The sequence below is a fragment of the Pieris napi genome, chromosome Z, assembly GCF_905475465.1.
Source record: "Pieris napi chromosome Z, ilPieNapi1.2, whole genome shotgun sequence".
Classification (NCBI taxonomy): Eukaryota; Metazoa; Arthropoda; class Insecta; order Lepidoptera; family Pieridae; genus Pieris; species Pieris napi.
The window spans coordinates 7,021,188-7,046,477 of NC_062259.1; the positions used below are offsets into that span (position 1 = coordinate 7,021,188).

The 25,290-nt window shown below is 32.3% G+C and overlaps 2 protein-coding genes across 2 annotated transcripts; both read left to right on the plus strand.

Moving 5' to 3' along the window:
* The first annotated feature begins 999 nt into the window (after positions 1 to 999).
* Positions 1,000 to 25,284, plus strand: LOC125062382 (sensory neuron membrane protein 2). The gene is made up of 9 exons (XM_047668265.1): positions 1,000 to 1,255; positions 1,970 to 2,127; positions 2,750 to 2,891; positions 8,044 to 8,304; positions 10,916 to 11,157; positions 11,383 to 11,564; positions 24,127 to 24,245; positions 24,534 to 24,659; positions 24,969 to 25,284. Exons 1-9 carry the CDS (start codon positions 1,136 to 1,138, stop codon positions 25,137 to 25,139), a joined length of 1,521 nt encoding a protein of 506 aa, XP_047524221.1. The 5' UTR covers positions 1,000 to 1,135; the 3' UTR covers positions 25,140 to 25,284.
* On the plus strand, positions 14,452 to 16,508 carry LOC125062381. The gene has a single exon (XM_047668264.1). The coding sequence runs from the start codon at positions 14,489 to 14,491 to the stop codon at positions 16,208 to 16,210; it is 1,722 nt and encodes a 573-aa protein (XP_047524220.1). The 5' UTR covers positions 14,452 to 14,488; the 3' UTR covers positions 16,211 to 16,508.
* Positions 25,285 to 25,290: the final 6 nt, after the last annotated feature.

Genomic DNA, 25,290 nt, shown 5'->3' on the forward strand with positions numbered 1-25,290 from the left:
GTTTCTTATTTCAAAAATCCTTTATAGCCACTTCTTTCTAGGCACTAATTTTGCTAAATGAATTCTTTCGTTCTATAGATTTATTTTTAGAACGTAAAAATTAATTATTATACATTACTTATATGCTTACGAAATAGCATTATCAGAATTTCGATAACTAATAAATATTTCCACAGTTGTTATCATATTAAGTAACTTAAATAAATGTGGTACTGTTTGAATTCTAAACGTTGAGCCTATAATTGCGTAGATGATATTAAGATGCCCTAGATTTTTATCTGGGTGTTACTACAACATTCAGACATCGTTATGCCGAGCAAAATCTTTTGAAGTGAAATGCGTTTATATATTATACTGTTAGAAATGTTCAGCTTACACACCCACACATGATAAAAGAGGGTGCCCAATAATGATCAACATTCGTAGACAGTCTGTATGTCTCATTCGGGTAACTGAAACAAACAAGAATATTATTTCCAATAACAAGATAATTAGTTATTAAATCCTTTACTAATTAATGCGACTTAGGGTTTGCGACATTTTTACGTAATTGAAATTATCACAGATACTGATTACAGTGATGTTTATATTGTTAGGTCCGTATAATAAATATAGCTGTTTCGCTGCTTCTGAAAAAGAGATATAATAACGTTCCCATGCTAGTATGCTAAGAGACATAAGGCACTGGCTGTCTGCTTTTTCTAAGGTAACAAAAACTTTGCATCGTAATCATCCGGTTATTAATAAAAAGTAACAAGCAAAATCTTTTAATAATTTAAAATCCCAAACGGAATCGCTTATAAACTGTTCACAGATCGATCAGAAACTTATAGCAAAAGCTATCTATATCATGTTACATGTTCATTGAAAATCAAATGAAAGTTTGCTATTTGAAGTATGGAATGAATGTAGGAAATATCTGATTCGCCGACTCACGCAGGTGCACGGAATGAACATTTTGACGTCAGACGTCCATTACAATGTTTTCACTTGTATTAGCGAAATTAATTTTTAATCAATGAACCCTAATCAGATAGTTAAGACGCTATCAATAGAAAATAAATTAACAATTACACATTATCATTATTAGCATTGTGTTAAGTAACTTTACACGATCCATCTCAGTTTCATTAAGATGTGTTCGTTATTTAAATGCGGAGTTACCTCCGCTGTTCTTGGCATTATATTAGTTATAGTGACTTGTATAGTGAGCTTCGTAGTTGTTCCTGGTATAGTAGAGAGTATCATTATATCTGTAAGTATAGCTATGTATATGTGTTCCGTGTTGTTTTACTTAAATATATTAATACGAGCATAGCCTAGTGGCTAAGCGTGCGCCTCTCAAACCCGGTTGTGCGTTCAAAACCGTAATTAAAACATGCTTCTACGAAAGAAAACGTCGCGAGGAAACGGCATGTCGTCCTTAGAATCGACGTTTGGACACTAACTACTTTTAATAAAAATGATATATATTGTTTAATAGTTATTAATAGATTCATTTATTAACAAAAAGTATTACGTTATACAAGGTAATATAGAATATTAAAAATGCATTTCAAAATAAAAATACACACTTTTAATAGTAACAAATGTACCGTACAATTAATGTTTATTACTTAATAGATTTTACGAGAATCTTTAGTAATCACATCTACATATAAATTTATAATATTCTAAACATAACAATACTACATCTTTAAATCCCATTATTTTTAGTTGCTGTTTCCGATTAATTAAAATACTTAGTGGTAATTATTGCACAAGACTTTTTGTTTGTTTGAACAGTTACTTAAAACATTTTGATGAAGTAGAATCACGAGAAAGATATTATTCCTTATTGAGATATTTGGTTGAAATTAAATTTGTATTATTACCACACCATGCCAAGCGTTTCCAGTAATGTAATAAAATTTAAACGGGTGCAAATATTCCCTATAGAAGCATTTCTGACATGATACAATTATTTCAGGAAGTAGCGTTACAGAATGGAACAGAAGCGATGGATAGATTTAAGGAAATACCTTTTCCATTGGATTTTAAAGTAAGACTCTTCAACATCACGAACCCTGATGAGGTTAGAGCTGGTGGTGTACCCGCAGTCACTGAGTTGGGCCCTTATATTTATAAGTAAGCTTTACTCACAGTAAATATCTCTGTTATTTAGTATGTACATTTCTCTACGTCAAAATATACTATATACTTAATAATTACCAAGACACGCCGCCTTGCCTTAACAAATAATATGAATAGTTATAATAAAATCGTTGGCAACAGTTTTACTATATTTTTAATAGTAAAATATTTTTATTAGACAGTCTTGTTAAAACTTGAAAAAATATTGCGTGTCACTTTATCTAATAAAAAGAATGTGCTTAGTTACGTAATGAAATAAATAATAGGTTATAGTAAATTCAGAAAATAATTATTAAACTAATAAGTTGACGACTCATTGGTCTAGTGGTTAGTACCCCTGACTGCGAATCCATGGGTCCCGGGTTCGATCCCCGGCTGAGACGAACATCGATGTGATGAGCATTTGGTGTTGTGCTTAGGTCTTGGGTGTTTAAATATGTATATATATGTCTATCTATGTATGTATATCCGTTGCCTAGTACCCATAACACAAGCTTCACCAGCTTAGCATGGGACTCGGACAATTGGTGTGAACTGTCTTTAAAAAAAAAAAAATAAGTAAGATGATAATAATTGCTTAAAGAATATAAAGTTTGTAACATTTTATTTGTAACAGGATGTATCATACGAGAGAAGTAGAAGAGTACGAAGCGGATATAATAAAATATCGGACTAGAAATATCTTCACGTTCAATGCTGAAGCCTCCTACCCCAACACTGAGGACGACATTGTTACAGTTGTTAATGTTCCCTATCATGTAAGTTGCATTTCCATTTGTAAAGAAAATTCTCTATATTACGTTTCTCTAGGTGGCCAGTCTTTTGGGTTGGGGTGCCATTTCCTCAATGTCATCTTTTCTTCTCCCTCCAACCATCTTCCTTTTCAATTGGGTACAGAATTTTCCTCAGTTTCCAATACCTTCTCTACTTTGGCATATTGTATTATGAATTACATTCCCCCAATACTTTAATAATTAATTAACTATCGAACAGAAAAAAATTAAAAATGTGATTTCTATAACATGTTCAGTGATTACATTAACTTAATTTGCCTGTGTTGTCTATTTCGAATTGTTAAAGCTTGTTCACTTAGTATTCGCCTATAGGAAATAACATATAGAGTCTCCTGTTCGTTAAAATACTATTTTGGCGTATGCTACATAATTCGTATTTTATTTGCATTGCGATTTGATTTTAATATAACTTATAGTGTGACTTAAGTAAAGTAGTGTTGGCCAAGTGGCTTAAGCCTGCGACACTCAAGCCTTAGGTCGTGGGTTAGGAAAGATCATGAGATCAACTCAATCGATGACATGTATCAGATAAAGATGGCTGATGAAATAAACAGATGCAAAGACCGTGATAGGGATTGGACTAGATTTAAGACAATTTTAATAAAGCGACATAATTTGCTAGTTTCTCAAAGTATAATAATTATAAAGGGCTATTTATAAATCAGAATGCATCGCGAACATATATTTAATATCTGTACTGTAGTCAGGCGTTAATACGCTAAGCGAATTAAATATTATTAAAAGTGAATATTTGTATTGTCAATTTTATACGCTTCATAGATATTCAATACGAGTCCAGTTTAACGCTATATTTCATATACAATTATTTCCATGTAATGCATTCTAAAACTTCGACCGTTTTACGGTAACACATTAAATTCATCGTTTTATATGAATTGTTAAATACTCTCATATAAAAATCTAAAATCCATAAATATTCATCGTTTAATAATTTACCTTTGAGCTTGCTAATTAATAATTTTATATTACAATATGAATTTGTTAATTTGCCTGAGTAACTTCTGATTCGAAAATCCGACAGACAGTGAAGGGGATCAGAATTCAATTGTACCTGGAACATCATAGAATCAATATTGGCAGTCCAGTTTACCTCAAATAATCGGAAATTCGTACACCAAATTAAAATAAATAAATAATTCTGACGATGGTATGTATTCGACGGTTAACTTGTTTACGAGAAACAATAAAATACTCATATAATTTCTTTATAATAATAATTTAATCGCATGCCAAGTCAATTTCTTTGTCATGTGTAAATGTAATAAGCCTATCAATTTTTTATCTCAAAACAATCTATGTTGTTTTCAATTAAATGGTATGTACAATGAGATAATTATATAAAACAACTGCGTTTGATTTTACTTCGCGACGGCTTTACTTATTCATTGAATCGTAAAATCCTGTTAACGCCCGAAGTCAAACTTAGGTTTAGTCTACGCTAACTTTATGCCAATAGAAGGAACTCAGTGACTTGATTATTTTATTAAAGACTATCTTATTTTATCCTTACAATTCTAAGTTCTCAAACCGATCTTCCTAGCAGTTTTAGATTAGATTAAAATGATTCTGCCATTGTTACATTTGGATCTAGCTACATAGATAAGTAAAAATATTAGTTTAACAAAAATAATGTTTTTGAAAGTAAGCTTGGCGACAACTTGGTATAGCGCATCAACCGTCATAGCACTCTGAATTAGGCTAAACGAAATTAATTTTGTGGAAATTGACTTAAATGGTAGGACACAACTACCTTGTCGATATTCAGTTGAATGCATTTTAAAATCCAAAACGTCATGAAAAATGACATCAAATATTGGGCTTTGTAGGCACTAGCCGTACCGCCTGCGGGCATTCAGTTATATTGCTCCGGGAATTAATATTGTGCATATCCTATTGATAGAACGTCGAGTCAATCAGACTTTGGTTTTAATCAAATGTCGAAGTTGTCATGATGCTTTGATGTAAAAGGGAAATTCATGCTGTGTGCGCAATTTTTTTTTAAACCCAGACCTTATTGTCACATGTGGATTAATTAAGTACCGTGTTTGATCCTATGTTTACGATGTTTCTATATAAAAATAGTAACGGCAGGTAGGTAATACTTTGGTCTACGTTTCATAATAAGGTCTCGGAGTTTAATGTATATATTATTTCATTGCGCAATATGACAACGAAAATATAATTAATATAATTACTTTACGGGTTTTAGTATAACACCAAACAATATTAATACCCAAACCTCGACCGCCTCGTTTTAAAATAGTTCAACTCAGCTTATAACTTTGCATACATTTTGTTGAAGTACTGTTGTATTCCTACAATATTAAAGTTGTATATAAAAACGTACACACAATCTGTTCTTTATGTATTAAATTAAGTCCTATGTATGTCCCCTAAGAAGCTAAATAATTGTATGTTTGATTCTCGGTGTCCGTTGTCTTTAATCGTTTTGACAAACAAATATATGAATTACTTTAAAAATTCATAGATAGTCGTTATAAATTATAAAGTTTGTTCATAAGAAAGAATTCCAATATAAAACCTTTCTTTTCAAACTTAACTATAAATGAATTTATAACAATCGCTATGGTTTGTGTATTCACCGTGAAAATGTTTGGCTTAAATACCACAATTGTGATTTTGATTAAACGTATTTGTCCACCAAATATTGTAGGAATGGAATTTAATATCATCATAGGTGTTAATTAAAGCGAACATAATTTGATAAATATTCCTTTAGAATACTAACGTTACATCGTTAGTTTTATAAAAATGTATCAATCAGTAGTTCACTATTGAACAAATAGCTTTGCGCTAAGAATAAAAAAAAATCAATAAGGCTATTAAAACTTTTGCGATTTGCTTCATAAAAAATGAGACACGTTAATAATAGAAATTAAATATGGAAAACTTTTTGAAAAGGACAAGAATTTCTGACATGAGCGGATATCACTTAAAGCGATAAGTTGCTAAATACTTTAATACTCTCGTAACAAAATATTTGAGGCATGAAATACAGCCGTGGTGTTAGTGACGGAGCGGCTACCTCCCCATTCCCGGCGCCAGTTCTCTGATGTGGATTGTGGCCCACTCGCCCACTCGCACTTTGTTCGCCCACTAGGTAGGTAGGTGGGCGGCGGCGGTCCTCTCATTATTTTGCAGAAATATTCCACCTGTTGTTGGAGCATACAGTCTTCACAAATAGCCTTTACATCGAACACCGTGCCTTTTGCGTTATAACGAGTTCTGAAGTCTCGTCTGTATTCTCATTTATACATTTTTAATTTTTATTAGCTTTTCCCTGCGATTTCGTTTGAATATTTTCGCATGAAATATTTTGAGCGAGTTCTGTCAGTTATCAATATGCAATACGTTTCAAAGGAATTAAATGAAATATAGTAAAAAGTTATTCGTTCATGAAATGCAGACTTCTTTTTATGGTATTTAATTTGAAAGGGCTAAATACTTCAAACTTACAGCTTCTAAATATAGACATTATTAAAGTAAATACGAAATTTTGGCACATTTCGTTCGGCTATGATTAGTTTCAACATCATCTCTGGGCCATTGACAAACGAGCGTGACATATACTTTATGTTCAAAGCATGAATGTTCGGCTGCAAATTCAACGGTAGTCCTATAATTGGAATTTGGCGGGGCTCACCATTAGGGTGGTGAGCTTCGTAGAATATTTTAACATAATCAACTTTACATCTCTGATTCGTTGGTGATTTTTGTATGGGGCAAATTCCTAAACTATTATTGTTTCACTGGAAATAAAAGATGTAACTCTGTTTAATTAATTTAATAAAATAGGTTAATTAATGTTCAAATCTATTCTTTTAACATCTATAATGAAATGTTGAAAAACACTTTTATCTTAATCACATTCCATTGCCATTTTAACCATTGTGATAGTGATTCGATATCTAGAGATAGTAGTGAAATTTATCAATTTAGTATTAAGCGTATTATGTGGTAATTAGGTCGAGTAATAACGCTGGTTGTTGTAATGAAATATCGATTATACTTATTCCTAGTAATTATATGCTCGCGCGACTTCGTTTTGAAATATTAAACACAAATTTAACCTCTCTAAATTTACAATTTACCCGCTGAGGCTCTCCGACACTCTTTTAAATCGCCAACATTTTTGTCTTAGAAACGATCGTATGCATCTGCATCCATAACTCTTTAATCGACATGTTATAAAATGATTCATGATAATAAAAAGCTTAGGCGAATTGTGCCTTCGTTAAAAAAACGTGGCAACCGACGCTGAGTCTGTAGCAAACACTTGTTGAATGTTTCTCGTTATATAAAACGTTTAACTATAATAACGCACCACTTACCGTTGGTTACATAACCACCCATATCCCGCCCATAGAACAGAGTTAAATTTATATTATAACATGCCAAAAATATTCTTGTTTCCTTTGAGTTTGTATTTTGTGAAATATGATGTATAAATCTCATATTCTTTGAATTCTAAGGGAAATATTTCATTTTACATTTCTCAGATCCTGTTGAAGGACTGCTTTATGATATTGCAACATCTAATCATAATTTAATATCATTTCTATATACATATACTATTTCACGACTGAACTGGCACAAAAGAGTCTTCAGAGAGAATCTTTAAAGTAATAACATAAATCTAAATAAGGAATATCAAATAAGTAGCTGTTGTCCACGCGATCGCACAAACTTTTATTACAATCATACGTTACATACATCAAATATAGCTGTTTACCAGAGAAATAGAAATAAAAAATGGTTCAGTATTTCAACATATTAATTAGAAAGAACGGATTCCTGGCTAGCCAGAGATAATCTAATCTAGTAATTCAATTAATTACTTTTAATTGAACCAATTACGAATAATTTAAAGTGAATTTATTGCATCATTTATGATTCTACGTTTCTAGCTCTTTATTAATATATTTTTAATTCATTTCCGTAAAGCAAATAAAATTTTATCATCTCATCCGCCTTTTTCTGTCAAATTGTATTTATACTTTGTTGATAAAAGTTTAGTTTAAATAGAAAATTATGATTTTGGATTAGTGATACGTTATTTTAATATTTATTTCAGGGAATCCTACAAATGGCCGAAACACGCTTTCCAGCACTGATGGGAGCTTTAAGTCTTGGTTTAGATGGAATCTTTGGGGCAAATAATGGTCCAATTATGACTGTTCGAGTCGGTGACTTTTTGTTTGATGGAATTCCGATTTGTAAGAATCCAGGAATCATTGGAGGCGTAGCTTGTAGCCAAATTAAAGTTATAGGCGCTAACGTAAAGAATTTAGTTGAAGCAGAAGACGGTTCGCTTATTTTTACTATCCTTGACTATGTAAGTATTCTATGATTAGTTAAAATCTATTTATATATATTAACTTAGATGACCAATCTGCCAATCCCACCCATGAGGTCATACTGTTTTCCAATCGATTTTTCTTCCTTTGAACTCAATTAATATTTATTTTACTACGATGAAGAGAGCTGTGTAGCTGAGGTCTACAGCGTGCGACTTTAATGTGTGTCACAGACGCTTGCCCATTTAGATATTACCTCGCAACAGATATAGAAATCTGATGCCAAGACCAGGGGTAGTAGAAGCTGTTTTTCACTACTGTGTAAACATTGTGCATACAAAACGTTCACTTTATTTTTTTATCGTACTTCCCTTTAATTCCATGCCATTATTAAAAATTATTTATTGACATTAATGTTGCGATTTTTATATACTAAGTGATTCTTTATTAAAAGTACTTAAATATTATAGGATCATTCATTAACTAATTGCGTCTCTTAGTATATCAATAAATATTAAAATTAATATAGAATTAAAATGCATTAAAAAAACCCCCGATAGTTGCTAACACTCACAATTTCCAAATTACTAAAATATACCTTGGTTCAATAACCAGAAGTATTTGCACAGTACTTATGACGATATTAGGCGTTTGTTTTAATAGAATAATGCGAAATAGATAAATGAATTCATGAATTTACATTTCAATTAGAAACTTCAAAATGAAAAAGAATGTCGATATTCAGTCTCCAGTACTTGATACCAAACGCTTTGTAACTGGTAAATTCCTTTGCAGTCGAGATATAGGCCCCGAGCGTTTTTAATTATCTGTGCAGTTCAGTACGCATTGATCTATAACCGACCATCTACTATTGACCTTCAGTTATTTTCCAGCAAAAGTTTTCATTTCAAACTGCGCAATTCCTTTTCATAAATATCTATTGATCCGAGATTCCCGTCCATGACCTTTATCTTGTCTCAAGTACACAATAGATTAATTATATATATCAACACTTAGCTTGGACAAATAGTATGTATTAACAATATCTAATCCGGAGAGAGAAAATTCGAAGAATAGAGATTATAATGCAATGTAAACTCTTTATAACGAATTTCAAGTGACCGAGCGTTTTTTTTGTTACAGAGAGTTTTCGTTATAGGGATAGTATAATAGATATGAAACCAAATTTAATGAATTACAATAATTTATAATTTTATTACTGTCAATAGGTAAATTATTCTAAACACAACGCTTTTCTTTTACTGGCACATCTAGACAAAGTGTGTTTACGACTGATAATACACGATAGGTGACGGTGCCGCGGTGGTGCGTTTAGTAACTGAGACCAAAATTTCCTACAGGCAATGTAGTCTAAGAATAATGGCACACGTGTTAATGTAATTAAGAGATATATAGGAAATAAAAAGTGTATTTGTCTGCGCATACAATTGATTTTAGTTTCGCTTGCCCAAAATAAGACTAAAGGACTTGGAAACAAGTTGGAAAAAAGTCTGCAGGTGGCTTTACTAAGAAAACAATATTTTTTTCACTTATAACCTTACACCGTTAATCAAGCTCGACCTACCTACCAGATACAAAAGCTACAAAGTTAGAAATTTAATTAACTTTTAAAAGTTCCCTTGATAGGTTTGCTTTGCTCTGAAATCAATTAATTACTCTAAATAAAATCTTGGGCTAGTTTTAAACATTTAATGTACGATGGCCTTGGGCTGATTGTTAGATACCGGCCATATTTATTTTGTTTTAGTTGGGTGTTGTAAGCCAAGGGTGGGATCTTTAAATTTCTAATTCTTTAATTGTTTAGGAAGTTAAGTAAAATACTGCAATAGATCAATCATCGCAGAAATCCGTCCTATTGCACCATTAAACTACTGACTTTTTATCACAGCATGAATACAACTTGACATAAATAGACGAAAAGACTTTAGTCAAAAGCGTGCAATTATACTGATTTATTTTTTATGAATATGGGTTTGAGTATATTTTGCCACATTTAGTTGAAAAGAGTGATAAGAATTTTTATTATTACATATTTAGGTAGTTAGCCTTACAATTTATTTATGAATGATTTAGTTTATTTGGTTGAACTTTAACGATATATTTATATTAGTCACAAATCTTTATACCAACAATGGCTACTGTTACAAGCGAGTCTTAACTTCGTGAGAACTATGAGGTACGTTGGCATGCGAGAGTCATACTTAGCGCTAAGATGGCAAACTTAGTTCGCACTGATGTCTCTCAATCATACCTTACAGTTCGTTCGAAGTTTATTGTAAATCATGTTCTGCACATCGCTCGGATTGTATTATGTACTATTGATATATAGTCCATTATTTTTTTATAAAAAACGTGTAAATTCCTTAAGTTCAAATCAAACTTTGTGACAGATTGGTTTGACTAATTCTCCAATTTTAAGAAGTACGTTATGTGCCACCAAGTCGAAAGCGGTGGCCCAAATCTTTTGCTTAAGTCAAGTTAAAAATGCTTTTAGTTTGTTTGTAATTTAGTAGGCAATTTTTTAACGAATCGTTTAGATGTCGAACCCGAACTAAAAGCATCGTATAAAACAAAGTATGAGCAATTGAGATAGATATGAGTTTAGCAGCAGTATTTTATTGTTAATAGAAAAACGACAGCCCCAGCGAGTTGTACGAGGTTTACAGGGGCATCGACGATGCGAGCAGACTTGGTATCATGAATTTATTCAATGGATCGAAATACATTGATAATTGGGTAACAGACATAGATGAGAATGGGGAGACCGTACCCGGAATCTGTAATATGGTCAACGGATCCGATTCGGCGATATATCCACCATTTGTCGATAGAGATAAACCTCTTTTCGCCCTTAACACGGATGTCTGTCGGTAAGATTATATTGACAAATTACAAATATTTTTAATTAAAATATGTTATAATTAGAGCACTATTTCGAACAATCTAGAAACTTTTACGTTATAGATTTTATAATTTATAAGGATGAGTTTTCTTTAATTGCATTTAAATATATTAAGATAGTGCGGTTCCAACTGAAGCAAAAAGGAGACGAAATATTCTCTACACTTACCTGTACTATTTTGATTTATTCGAAGGTCCGTCCAATTAAAATATCAGCATGACACGGAGTATGAAGGCATCCCAGTGGCGAGGTTCACGGTTAACGAATGGTTTTTAGACAACCACGAAGGCTGTTTTTGTCTCAACGTGACAGGAGGGATCACACAAGAGAATGGTTGCTTATTAAAAGGCGCAATGGAGCTATACAGCTGTGTCGGTAAGTACTTTTTATATATTAAGCTAAGAACAACAATTCATATCGTAACTATATATTCTCCTTTCCGAAGAAAGCGTTTTGGTCAAAGCTCACCGATGTCCAGATTGAGCATTCTGATAAAGGAGATAGGTCTCGATATCCATAGTTGCACCCCTCAAACTTTAAAATCGATTTTCGTTTGGTTTTTGTTATTTTAATTGTTTTGTTTAATATTTGTATTATATCTTCGTGTATGTCATGTTTGCCTATAATTGCTTGTCACATTAAAATTTGTATATTGTGGTTCTTTTACCAATGTCAAAATCAGTGTGCCGAGCGTTGGCAAGCTTTTATCAATAAAAGAATGTAACTAATGCGTAAGATAGACAAAAACTCTTTGCCATACGATCGATGTACAGTTTTCGCTCGACGTTGTATGAATTGAATACATATTGGTTCGATTGCAATTTTTTGTTAAATCTACAATGTTAGGTTCGCGTGTATTAAAACAAGGAACCGCGGTGTATGATGCTTTTGCTATATTACTTTATTTTCATCAACCTATACTCAATTTCGTTGTAACTTTCACTCAAAATAACGTACTCTTGTATTCTAAATATTAAAGTTTCCGGATATTCTTTGTTGTCGTGGTGCAAATATTTCGTATATTTAAATATTTATTTCATTCATGGTAGCGAATCTCTTTTTTTTTAATTATTTAATCCTAACACTTTAAAACTATTTTCATTAATTTAAAATTTCGTAATCTAAGGACAGTAAATGTATACTTGCCTGGCTACGTACGGGGACCTACAGTTGTTAGTTGATAGAGTTCATATTATGTAATTAATAACTTAACACTATAGACTAATACTGATCAAAATTGACATATATTGGTATATATACGGTTTTGAATAACAGAAAACATTTGGCAGCAAATAAGCCTATCGTAGTTACCTATAATCGATACTAGACGATAAGGTACCATTGTTATTCGTAGAGCGTAATGGTCTTTGTTCTGAAGACAACGCTCGAATTTTATTATGTACAATAAAATATGTCCATTACGTTTTTATAAAAATGGTGTAGAGTTAATGCCTTAAATTCAAGTTATACTTTGTGGCAGATCGGTTTGACTGATACTCCAATTTTAAGAACTATGTTATGTGCCAACAACTATGCCACAAAAGTGTAAGCGATGGGTCATCTTTTGTTTCAGTTAAATTCCGAGTAGTTAAGAATGTATTTTTGTTTGTTGTTCATTTAGTAAGCAATTTATTTGATACGAAACTTTATACCTCGAACCCGAACTGAAAGCATCGTGTAAAGCAAAGTGTGACCAATTAAGATAGAGGCAGTTTAAACGTGTTTACATTAATAATTTATGAAATAATACATTACTAGATATTGTGCCAAGGAATTGATTTTTAAAATTTATTAAAGACATTTAAATACATACTAATAATCCAGAGACGTAGCAAGGGCGCGACCAAAAGATTTTTCAGTATTCGTTATGGGTTTCAGATAACATATCAATGAGAAGGTTTTCAGCTCTCTGTGCCTTGTTTTTGGTTTTAGATACGCCAGTTAACGTCACTATATTTAACTTTAATTTACAAGAAAATGCTAATCTAATGCACATGTGTATTCAGAATTGTTAAACCGCTGTAATTGTAATTTAAATATGGAGATGAAAGTAATTATTTTTCCAGATGTCGTGTAATTAAAAAACATAGTATAGAGCAAAAAACATATTAATAGCAATTGTTGTACGGGTATTGATATTACAATATTCATTACGTAAGAAGTGGAAACTCCGCTTGTTATTTGAATTTAAACGATATCACAATTTATAATACAGTAATATTTAAGCTAACTTTATGTATCTTTTGAGTATTTCTTTAGGGTTTGGTATTTTTCAATGTATAGGTTTCAAGTTATAAAATGCTACTGTAAATATTGATTATCAAAATTAAAGCTGGACTAGCGAACATATAGGTGACCTGTGTGTGCCATCGAACCTCAAACTATATTAGAGCAATAAACCTCAGAGGCGTACAAATATGTATACAAGGGTATGGTCAATATACAATAAACGGCAACGTATAATGTAAACAAAAGATATAATTAAGTAGAAGTAAATTCATGATGCATGGTCCAAACATATGGTTTCGATACATCAATAAAATATAGGTTGATGATGCATTTTAGTTTCCATAAATCAATAAACAATTTATTATAGTTTTGAACAATATGTTTCACAATACAATATCTTTTTTTTAAATTAATTTATGCGCTTATCAGCTGAAAATTATAATCAATTTTATATTGTTGGGTAGCGGTATAATATTTATTTTAATAGTCGTAAAAAATTGCTGTAATTTTAATAATACACAAACACATTGTGTTCGATAATCACCGAACAAAACTTTTAATATGTACCTACCTAGGTTCAATCTTATGCGTAATAAAAATTCGCGTTTTAATCGAGCTACAGTGTTCTTCTAAATACAAATTCTTAATAATAAAATGTACATTGGTTCCTAAATCAATCTACTAGCTTTGAACTCTACAAAGATGATTAATCAAAATAAAGAGTAATTGAAACTAACGTTACGGATCATAAATCCATATTCTATTTTGCATTTTAAACTTACAAATTCGTCAACGAACATAATAAAGAAAGTTTGTTCTACCCACTATGAGATCCACCGTGGTCGTCACACATCCGTTAGTTTAAAAGCTATAAAAAAATTATCGTAATTCAGTACCCTAGATGCAGATGAATGTATTTATCAATGTCCTAAAATTCGAATAATTTAAATGACATGCAGTTTAGAAAACGGTAAACATGGGGGCCGGTCATGGATTAGGAGCGGGCGCGCGGCGGGAGGCCACTGGTAAAAAAGCGCGCACGCGTTTACGCTACGCAAACGTAAATTGAAATGTTTGGCGTCGCGTTGTTGACGAGCACGCTTCTTGCGTTGACGGAATCACGTATTTACGATAGCTGCGAACTCGCCCGTGATTTTCTTAAACTTGGCGTTAGCAAAGAGCATATCGCGACGTGGGTGTGCATCGCTTATCACGAATCGCGATTTGACACTACCGCTCGTAACCCCAATAGCGGTGATCATGGACTGTTACAAATCAGTGAATTATATTGGTGCGGTCCTGGCAAGGCATGTGGTGTCTCCTGTTCAGCGTTCAGGGATGATGATATTTCCGATGACATAGAATGTGCATTAAAAATACACGAAGAGCATACAAGATTACAAGGTGACGGCTTTTTAGCCTGGGTAGTTTATCCTCATTATTGCAAACACAATGCCAAGAAATATCTTGCGAACTGTGATGTTTTTTTAAAAGATACGTCGTATAAATTAGAAGAACGTGGACGTTTTTTAAAATCACAATATCATGGGCGCATGGAGCCTACACCATTTTTTAAGAAATATACAAATATTGACGAACTGCAGCCACCGAATATTCCAATTAATACGCTTTTACGGGGCATCTATCACGACAATGAGGAAGATACTAAATTTACAAATATTATAAAAGAAAAGAATACCAGAAATTTTATAACTCAGAGCCAAAATATTAATAAAAATCCACAATTCGACTGGGTAAATACAATATCAACTATATCCAATAAAGACACTTCAAATGTAAAAATAACTAATATAGATGACCTTATGCCTCCTGTTTTTGGTACAGGAGTTTTGAAAATGCCATTGACAACTACCACTATTCGCACTACCACTATAGATCCTGCTTTAATAGGAATAAAACCTCCCAATCCCCGAAAAATAGAAACTAATCAGTTTAGACGGCGAATGATGTCTTTAAAAAACAATTACATAGAAAATAGTGGTGTAAAACTTTATAACTTTACAAAGCTTAGCCTTCCAGCAGAAGTGAGAAGTACTTCCAGCAGAACTTTACCTAAATCTGATCACCATCAAAATGGAGAAGTAAATGTAGTTTCGTCATTTAAAATAATCCATACAGATAACAAAAAAGAGGTAAATTATAACAATTCACTCACGTCCAGTCCATTTACAGGACTTCAAATAAATGGTAATTTGTCAACAAGTTACGTAACTCCAAAAGAAATGGTTGTGTCGACAACAACTGGTAACAAGTTACAAGTAAACAATCAGACCAAAAAGATATCAACTAATATAACAACAAACAACATAACTTCGTTCAGACACACCGATTTAGTGAAGCCGATCGATACGACTGAAAAATACAAGAGCACAAAGATGCCTACAACTACTGAATTCAATAGAAGGAGATTTTATTTTACACCACCTCAGGTGGAAAAAACAACTCAATATCCACGTACATTAGGACCTTGGATGTCAAGATCAACCCATGTCACGTCAAGATCATCACAAACTGACAGTTCCACGTTGAGACCAAAAATATTATTACCGAAACTTAAAAAAAGTACGAGCTTGAGCTCAACAAGTATTTCGGTTACAGAAAGAACTGTTAGAACAACACAATCAATATTTGACCTATATTTGAATCCAACAAAGCGGCCGAATATAATATTTCAATTCCCAGAATTCCCAGAGAGTCCATATAAAGTAAGAATATTTTCCGGAGGAACTACAACACTGTCGCCTTCTTTTTTAAATTCTCGACACTTATAGTCCTTATTAACATATTATTATTAAATAATCAACACTGCCATATTACAATTTAATGGATGCTAATAAATTCCTAGAATAATACCAAAAATGTTTACGTTTTATTCCTAATAACTTAATAAATATGTTATTGTGACATGATATGTCTAGCTAATTCCGTATAAGAATATATTCTTAATCTTACTATTCACAAAATTTATCATATTTCACCATATTTTTTGTAAAACAATTATTTTATATACATTTGCAATTGAAAAAGCTTTGCGAAACTTCTAACATGACTAACATGCGGTTTAATAATTATCTAATACTTTTATATTATTTTGCAAGTTTTTATGTCCTTCAGGGACATACACTGGTGGCCTGATGTATAAACAAATACGTCTGTTTGAGTCCAGTCAAGCATGTATGCACATGTATGCATGTATTACCGCATCGTCAAATATAATAACTAACATCGCTTGTTATATAATACTAGCTGACCTGGCAAACGTCGTTTTGCCATGTATATCATTTATAATAAAAAATAGGGGTTGATCGAAGAGGGGTGAAAATTAGGGGTTGTATGTATTTTTTAATGCTGTATCATAAAAAAAATTAAAATAATCTAAAAATTAAAAAAAAATATATTTAGGGGTGGACAACCCTTAACATTTAGGGGGATGAAAAATAGATGTTGTCCGATTCTCAGACATACCCAATATGCACACAAAATTTCATGAGAAGTGGTCAAGCCGTTTCGGAGGAGTTTAACCACAAACACCGCGACACGAGAATTTTATATATTAGATTGAGTTTGAAGTGTGCAAAAAATGGCTTCTCCTGGAGATGGTTGTTTGGCGTTAATGGTAAAAATCTACTAAATAAAGTTACATTGTTTTAAAGGCTACAAATGTCGTATTTAATTTACATATAATAAAAATATTTTATAAAATTCTCTTCACAATATTAAATCGGATATGTAAAACTAATACGTAATAATATTATGTTGATATTTATTTTAAGCTCGACCTTGCAACGAACTCTGACCTTTTGGATTTCTAAATTACAAAGTCCGAATCATTAATTAACCTGATATGAGTAACTATTAGCAGGTGTATTAATTCACGCCAAGAACTTATTTAAAATAACATAAAAAATATTATTAAAACAATATTTTTTCCTAAACCATCCATTATTTTCGTCACTATACTGACTTGGAAATACAGTTTGTAAACATAATGAAAAAATAATAAAAACATATATAAAAACGAGCACTTGCGAGCCGTCTGGCAGTATTAGTATCCATGGGTCATCACTAAACATCAGGGTAGCCTATTGCCCGTTTACCCTGTTCTATAAACAAAAGGAAACATATTACTAGAAATTTATCTTATACTAGTGGACCCCACAGACGTTGTCCTGCATGATATTTCAAGCTATTAGGATATTAAAGTATGAAAGTACCGACTGCAGCGCCACCTACCGGGCTGATTTGTGAATCTAAACCATTCCCAGATCCCCTTGAACACACACAAAAATTTTCATCAAAATCGGTCCAGTCGTTTGAGAGAAGTTCAGTGACATACACACTCACAGAAGAATTATATATATAAAGATTTAGCATTTGACATTTTAGTAATTAATATATACAATTATTTAATTATATTCTTTCCTAGATCGGAGTTTTAATGTTATTAATTATTATTCATATTGAATCTTCGGAAAGCGACTTAATCAGATAACAGCTTGTCCTACCGGTTGTTTAAGGCCATCTCTTGACCGACTACGACCGATTTGTATGAGCCATAATTATTAAAGCCTTATATGACCATTACATTCGTCAGTCGTTTAATTTTTTTCTGCAAATTTTAATCTCTCTCCTTGACTCCCGAAGGTCTTGAATAAGTTTCAGTTTAGGTAAGGCAAAGCCTTAGGAGTCCTTTACTAGACTTTATCCTGACTGTATTTTCTTTTTTATTAAAAACACTTACAGCGCAACATACACCTACAGCATTTAAAGTTGACTGGGCGTGTTATATGATTTGTTTAACAGTTATTGCTCTATCGCTAACAAAATACAATATGTTCATGTTTATTGGTAAACATAACATTTACACCTTGAAGCCATTTAATGCAAAATTTATTATATAGTATTTTTACTACTAATCATCTCATTATCACTCGGATCTTTATTATTTTGCGTTCATTGTGCGTATTACAGTTAGATACGTTTTTAAATATATAATAGTATATTTAAGTTAGTTAATGCCCTATAACCCCTTTGCTTCAACTGTAATAGTATATAGTATATATATATATATATATATATATATATATATATATATATATATATAGGTAGTATATAATATATACCCATGGAATATTTTATATTACAAAAAAATTATAAACTATAAGGTAACAACTGCTTTTACCACCGGGTGGGGCCGAAAATTTCTTTCTGGTAGTTGATGGAGTTTGAAACTTCTGTGCCACAGATTAGCACGTAACTCTATTTATCTTGCTCTCTTGATATTGCGATCGTGTCGGAAATGTCCCATCATCGAATAAGAGTAATTGAATAGAGAGTGCGCTTGCACCTGCGCACACACTTATGCACTTGTATATGGCAAATTTCAAAACAGATACGCTGCCGCGACCGAGTCGGACTGGAGTTCTCCTTGATTATATAATGTTTTATTATCAATGCAAATAAACGCATTAAACGTGTATTTAATCATAAACCTGTATGATAAAAATAAAACTCAAATTTACCTTATATTAAGTTGTTTGAGCGTGGCATTTTCAACCTATGGCTATAAGGTTCGTACTCTGGTTGTAAACCAATGGATGTTTCTTTCCATGTGCGCAATTACAAGTCGTATTGTGAAATAGCATTGTGAATAAACCGGTATGTCTTTGTCCCAAAAACACAAGAACAGCTTTTTGATAAACTTCACGCCTCAGCCGCTCTTAGGGCCGATTTACATTATCTTAGTGTTTAGGAGAGTGCTTTAGTACAACTTGAAAGGCAAGTTCTTTAGCGTAGCGTTTACTAAAGCAAGTAGCGTTTACATGTTTCAACTAAAGTACTATCCTAAAGCACTCTCCTAAACACTAAGATAATGTAAATCGGCCTTTAGATTTGACTCCACCTACGTAGTCTGTCGCGTCTTCGTCATCTTAATAGTAATTAGCCATCGTAGCCGCCCTGCCGCATCTTTATTAAATATTGTTGACAGCTGTTTATGTCACACAAGAGCAAACTTTGCTTACAAAATTTTAAATCCAAATGAGTGCATATTTTGGAAACATAGTAAATATGAGTGGTTATTTGATAATGTTGCGGCCGACGGCTACCGTCAAGTTTGGTGCAACTTAATTACACTGGAACGTATTTCACCTAATGAAGCTTTTTGAATTTTGCAGGATAAACAAGAACGTAGATAATGATATTTTCTAAAGTTTAATTAATTTCATTTTAATTACAAATTACTTTTGGGGAGATTTTAAGTAACGGCTTTGGTCAAAGTACCTTAAAGCGAAACATTGTTTAAGTTGAATTATGACTAACAACTATTATTATTAAGCATAAATCATCTAATTTTTTTTAAATAATTCGGGAAGAGAAAACACAATATGGGGTAAATACTAAATATACAATAAGCCATTGTATTTGTTTATTGTAACAATTTTGTATGTGGGTTTCCTTATGACTTGGTGGTTAGGTTAATATCAAAATAGAGAGTAAAATTTACACACATTTATCTTGTTTTTGCGTTGTTTCGTAGCGGAACTCTTGTTGACCTGTGACGCAACATATCTATTTACAAATTTTGTGACGTCACTACTGACATTATATTTTAAGTGCTTACATAACACATAGTTAACAGTTTTCTTGTTCCTGGAATTGATGTCGAGGTGATAAAAGTGAGACAACCGGAAATTGGCTGTGTGTGTGTGTGTTAGTAGAGAATAAGGAAAACACACAGCATTAGGAACGTAACTAAGTTTTTAAGGCTTGTGAAAAGGACCTTTTTTAAGGGAATGAAAAATACTAATAATAAATCAGTCTTATGAATTTAAAGGAGGATAATTTATGAAATTATTAGTCTAGTAGAAACTAGTTGGTATAACAGACCCAGCCCAAGAGTAAAGGAAATACAAATGTGTACAACAATTCGCACATATACACACGATAACACACATCAAGCACATATGACACAAAAGTTTGAAAATTAGTTGCTCGAAACGACACCATGACGAGTCCATAGTGTTAATTAACCGCAACTATGGCTTTGTGATAAATATTTACAAAGTCCTGGATTCGATTCCTAGTGAAACAATTCTTGTGTAGGTATGCAAAGGCTGGCCTATGTGAATGGGAGATAAAGAATTATGCCTATTGGCAGGTAATCGATTGACAATCAAGATTTAAATTATCATAAATTTTTGATATAAAAATATATAATCTTTGAAGCCTTACCTTACTTGTATTGTCAGAGTAGCATATATAAATTTGTAAAACTATGTTTTTTTAACAGTATTTCCATAATTTTAGACCCATCTACAAAGTATAAAAACCTTATCGGCCTCGAAGTGACCCTGTGTCCTAGGGTCAAGCACGAGCTTTTAAGTGTCAGACAAAATATGCCTTTGTCTGATGTAAAGGTGCGATTTTTGCTATATTATATTACCCGCGACCTCGTCTGTGTTGGGCTGAACTCTTGATATTCTCAAATCCCCTATACCAATACAAATTTTACCAAAATCCAGTGACGCTCTACAACAGCCTTGCTACAGCAGGCCTTGCCTTCTGTAACCATTACACGAACTTTTTACCAAGATTTGCGCAAGAAAAGCTCTTAATAAATTATTATTTTGGAACCCATTGTGTTTAAACCACACAAGTAATGGAAATAATTTAAATACATTATTTGAAATCATAACACCTTAACAGAACATGGGGGAGCCATATTTCTGCTTCTATTACAATGATAAATAAATCTTTACTGCGCACCAAACCGAAACGATTATGTTTACAGAAATCGAATTAAATCAGTAATCATTATTATTATTTTCATACTTTGTAGTATGAAAAAAATATAAGTACTTACGTACTCATACTGTAAATTAAGGAAATAGTACATTTATGTAAGTTATTTTATATTCTGCTTTAACAAGAAGTTGTTTACATCCGCAAACAACAATACATCTACCATTTGACCGGAATAAATTTACTTTCTCTATTCATCGGAATAAGCATTATATTATTTTGTTTAAAGTTTTTACATGACATAGTTCATATACAAGTTCTTGGTGGTTCTACTTGATAGAAAATTATTTTTACTAAACTATTTCGTACTCAGTACATAATAGTAGGATTGTTACTATAGTACTACTATAGTTATAATATTTTAAAGCCCTTTTAATAATTCAAACACGGTCTTAGCGTACTACGCTTTGATATGTATAAATTATAAGCACCCTAAATATTTTTTAGTAAATAAATTTGGAATCAGAATCAGAGCAAACAACATTCATAATATGACAACTTGTCTCAATTTGTCACAAATACTTTATCTATGCGTAATCAATACCTACATTTAAACAAAAATTAGATAAACACACATCGCAATCAATGTTCAAGGTTGTAATGTTAATGTCAAGGAACAAAATTATGAACATATAAAGCAAAAGTGTTAACATTTTTAAACACAATATTATATATACATGTAGCTACAATATGGTATGCTGTCGCGACATGGTCCCTTGATGGCGAGCATCTGTAACAAGGACTGGGTTCGTTAAACACACCAATAGAAGGCTAGTTAATAGAGTAAACGACTCACTTATGACGATGTCAAATACAGCATTTGAGTCACCGCCGTTGAACTTATCTAACATTTGGCGACACCAGTCCATGCGAAGGTGTTTCTGGTCGTCGGTTAAAGTATGGAGAATCCATCTGGTACAAAGCTTCCTGACGCCTAAATGTTCGTGTAATATTTTTTTAACTTGACTCATACAAATGCCTAGGCTTGCCCGTATCTGCTGATAGGTCACTCTCTTATATTCCTACATCATGCGTCTGACTGCACTGATGTTATCTTCAGTAGTCGCTGTTAAAGGACGTCCCTCACGCGGATCATCATTGAGATTGGAGGTCTACGCTTGAACTTGTTAAACCAATCGTAAATAGTGGGCTTCATTAAGAAATGTTTATCGTAGCCTATCATAGCTTTATTGTTGAGTAATCCCACAACCAAAGTCATAATAAATCATTGACCGAAAATTTTCTCGCGTTAAGTTAATTTTCACGTGTAACAAGAGTTTTAGATTTGCCGCGAATTCACAAAAACAAATGACAAATGAATAGGTACATGAATATACTAGAGTAGAAAGAGTTCTAAAATTTAAATTCAAAAAGTTTTCGTTAGCAATGTTTCTAACTGGCCAATTCTAAAAACAGTGTTACCCACGTATTAACAAAACATGTTTAATATGATACATATTTTGATTCATCATCATAGTGAAACAAATTCGCATTTTTATCCATTAAGATTTATTATTACAGAATTAATGTACCTAAAATCTTGTTTAAATCATAATAAAATTACTTCCTATGCGTTATTACTAATGATTTGATGCCTGTTAATAAATGCGCCTTGTGTTCTTTTCGTCCAGTAATAATTGTAGCGGAATTGCCCTATTAGATTTAATTAAGCTTGGATGCATTGTTACGTAAAGCTAATTACTGTCATTAGTATCTGATAATTGACCAAGAGATATCAAAATAGTTTCCGTGTAAAACACATTATTAAACCGTTTCACCATGATATGGTTCAAAATGGTTCGTGTATGAAAATCTATATAAAATGATCTCCAATACCAATTAATTTAATAGAGAGATATAATAGTTATTAGAAATCTATTTATATATTTATTAACACAAATGTGTCATTTTATTTCATCGAAAAATAGATGAAACCCTGAACACACGTTTCCTGGAAATTCAGAATATAATTTACTTCCAAGAAAAATACACTTATATATAATACACTATACCTTATCATTACATTACTCTTATGGCTGAGATGCTCTTCAGTAGTCCTTTAATGAAATAAAAATAAATTAGTGAATTTTCAAAGCTTAGCCATCGTACCCAAAATTGTAAAAGTTGTGACAATGTGGGTGTGGAAACTGTATTGACGAAACAAAATTGATGTAGATGTAACAGCTATAGCAATATAGTAATTACAAACAAATTGTAAATACATATTTTTATTATAAAGTAAGGAGACAGACTTATGGGGTTCTTTCACTTACAAGTTTTAAAACTTTCAAATCGTCACCTAAGTACGTATGTATGTTACTAAATAGTAAATGCACATTTTAATGTATTAGACAAAGATCCAACTGTGTGACACTAGTTTTAAAATTCTTCCTTTGTATAAAGGCCTGTGTTCACTTTGATTAGTGCGAGTGCAAGTGATTAGTGCAGGTGATTAGTGATTAGGAGAAAACAATTGTGGACAGCGACTGATACAATTGCCTATTTGTAAAAAAAATATAACTCTTTACACTATATTTAGGTATATGAAGACGAAACAATTTTACTTGTCTATTAACACATCGAGTGTTATGTACCCTTATAAAGATTTAGTTGCAGTTTTCCATATACTAAATCGGATTAATTAATTCGTCGCAGAACGCTTTGAGTATTCTGTGAGTATATACTTTGTGGAACTCATTATGGAAAAACGGAATTAATAATTTGTAAATTAATGTATTTAATCTTCCTGAGTAATATTTAATTTGATAGAAGAAAGCGACTTTTGTGATACGCCTTAGGTAGTTATGCTATCCTTACCAGAAAAAAATATAAATTGTAAGATTTTTTTTAAGTTACTTTAAAACCCTTACTTACTTTGTTCCAGGTGCCTTCATGGTCCTTTCATATCCTCACTTCCTCTACGCAGATCACACTTATCAAAATGGAGTTATAGGAATGACCCCTGTTGAAGAGCAACACAGAATATTTGCCGACCTTGATCCTGTACGTATATCGTTCAAATGAGCAAACGATTTTAATGAATACAGTACTTTTCTACAAAAATATTTTCAGACCAGGCTGCATTCGAGTAAAAATTAAAATCTGCTAATTCTTGTTTACAGAAACCTGTGTTTTATAATTGAATTTTATTTGTTTAATGTATATGTACCTACTTCCTTAATTTTTCAAATATAAAGTGACCATGCTCTCTAAATCGTTTAACTAATTTTACAGACAAATTTAGCAAATTCAGATACAGAGTTGTTTTGACTACCATTTAATTATTTGCAGTACACGGGCACAGTGATTCGAGGAAGCAAAAGAGCCCAATTCAACGTATTTATGCGGCCCGTGAGGAGTATCGCTGCTACGAATGCCCTCAGGACTACTCTTACTCCAATATTTTGGGTTGACGAGGTGTGCTTTTATAGTTTTCATAATACTTGGCTTCGATTGGTATACTCATAACTTCCTCTAGAGAGCTATCGCCTTTAAAGTCTACGATTCTCAACCCGAGTCGTGTGTTCAATCGCCTGTGCCAATAAATCGGCGGATTAATTTATACGGCAAAGAAAAACATCGTGAAGATACTCGTAATCTCGATCTCATACACGAAATAGTATAGGTTTCAGGCACAAAGGGCTAACTGTTTTAGGACAAATTATTTAAGACACAGAATCAGAAATCTGAAGCTCCCAGCATTATAAATGTTACTTTTATTTACAGGGGATGTCTTTGCCTGAAGACCTGACTAATATGATAAAAAGAAGACTGTTAGGTTCATTAAATTTAGTAGACATATTTATACCTTTACTTATATCTTTGAGTGCTGTTCTGGCTGTTTTTGGAGTGGTACTCGTTATATGGACCAAGAGACGCTCGAAGATCAACATTTAAATATACCTCAAGCCAAACAATTGTCGAACGTAATATGTAGAATTATCTGATCGCAGGTATCTGGTTACATGTATCTGTTTGCCTATTATTAAAATATTGTAACATTAAAATAGTTTTACTCTTTCATTGTCGATTAACTTGTTTTGTGTAT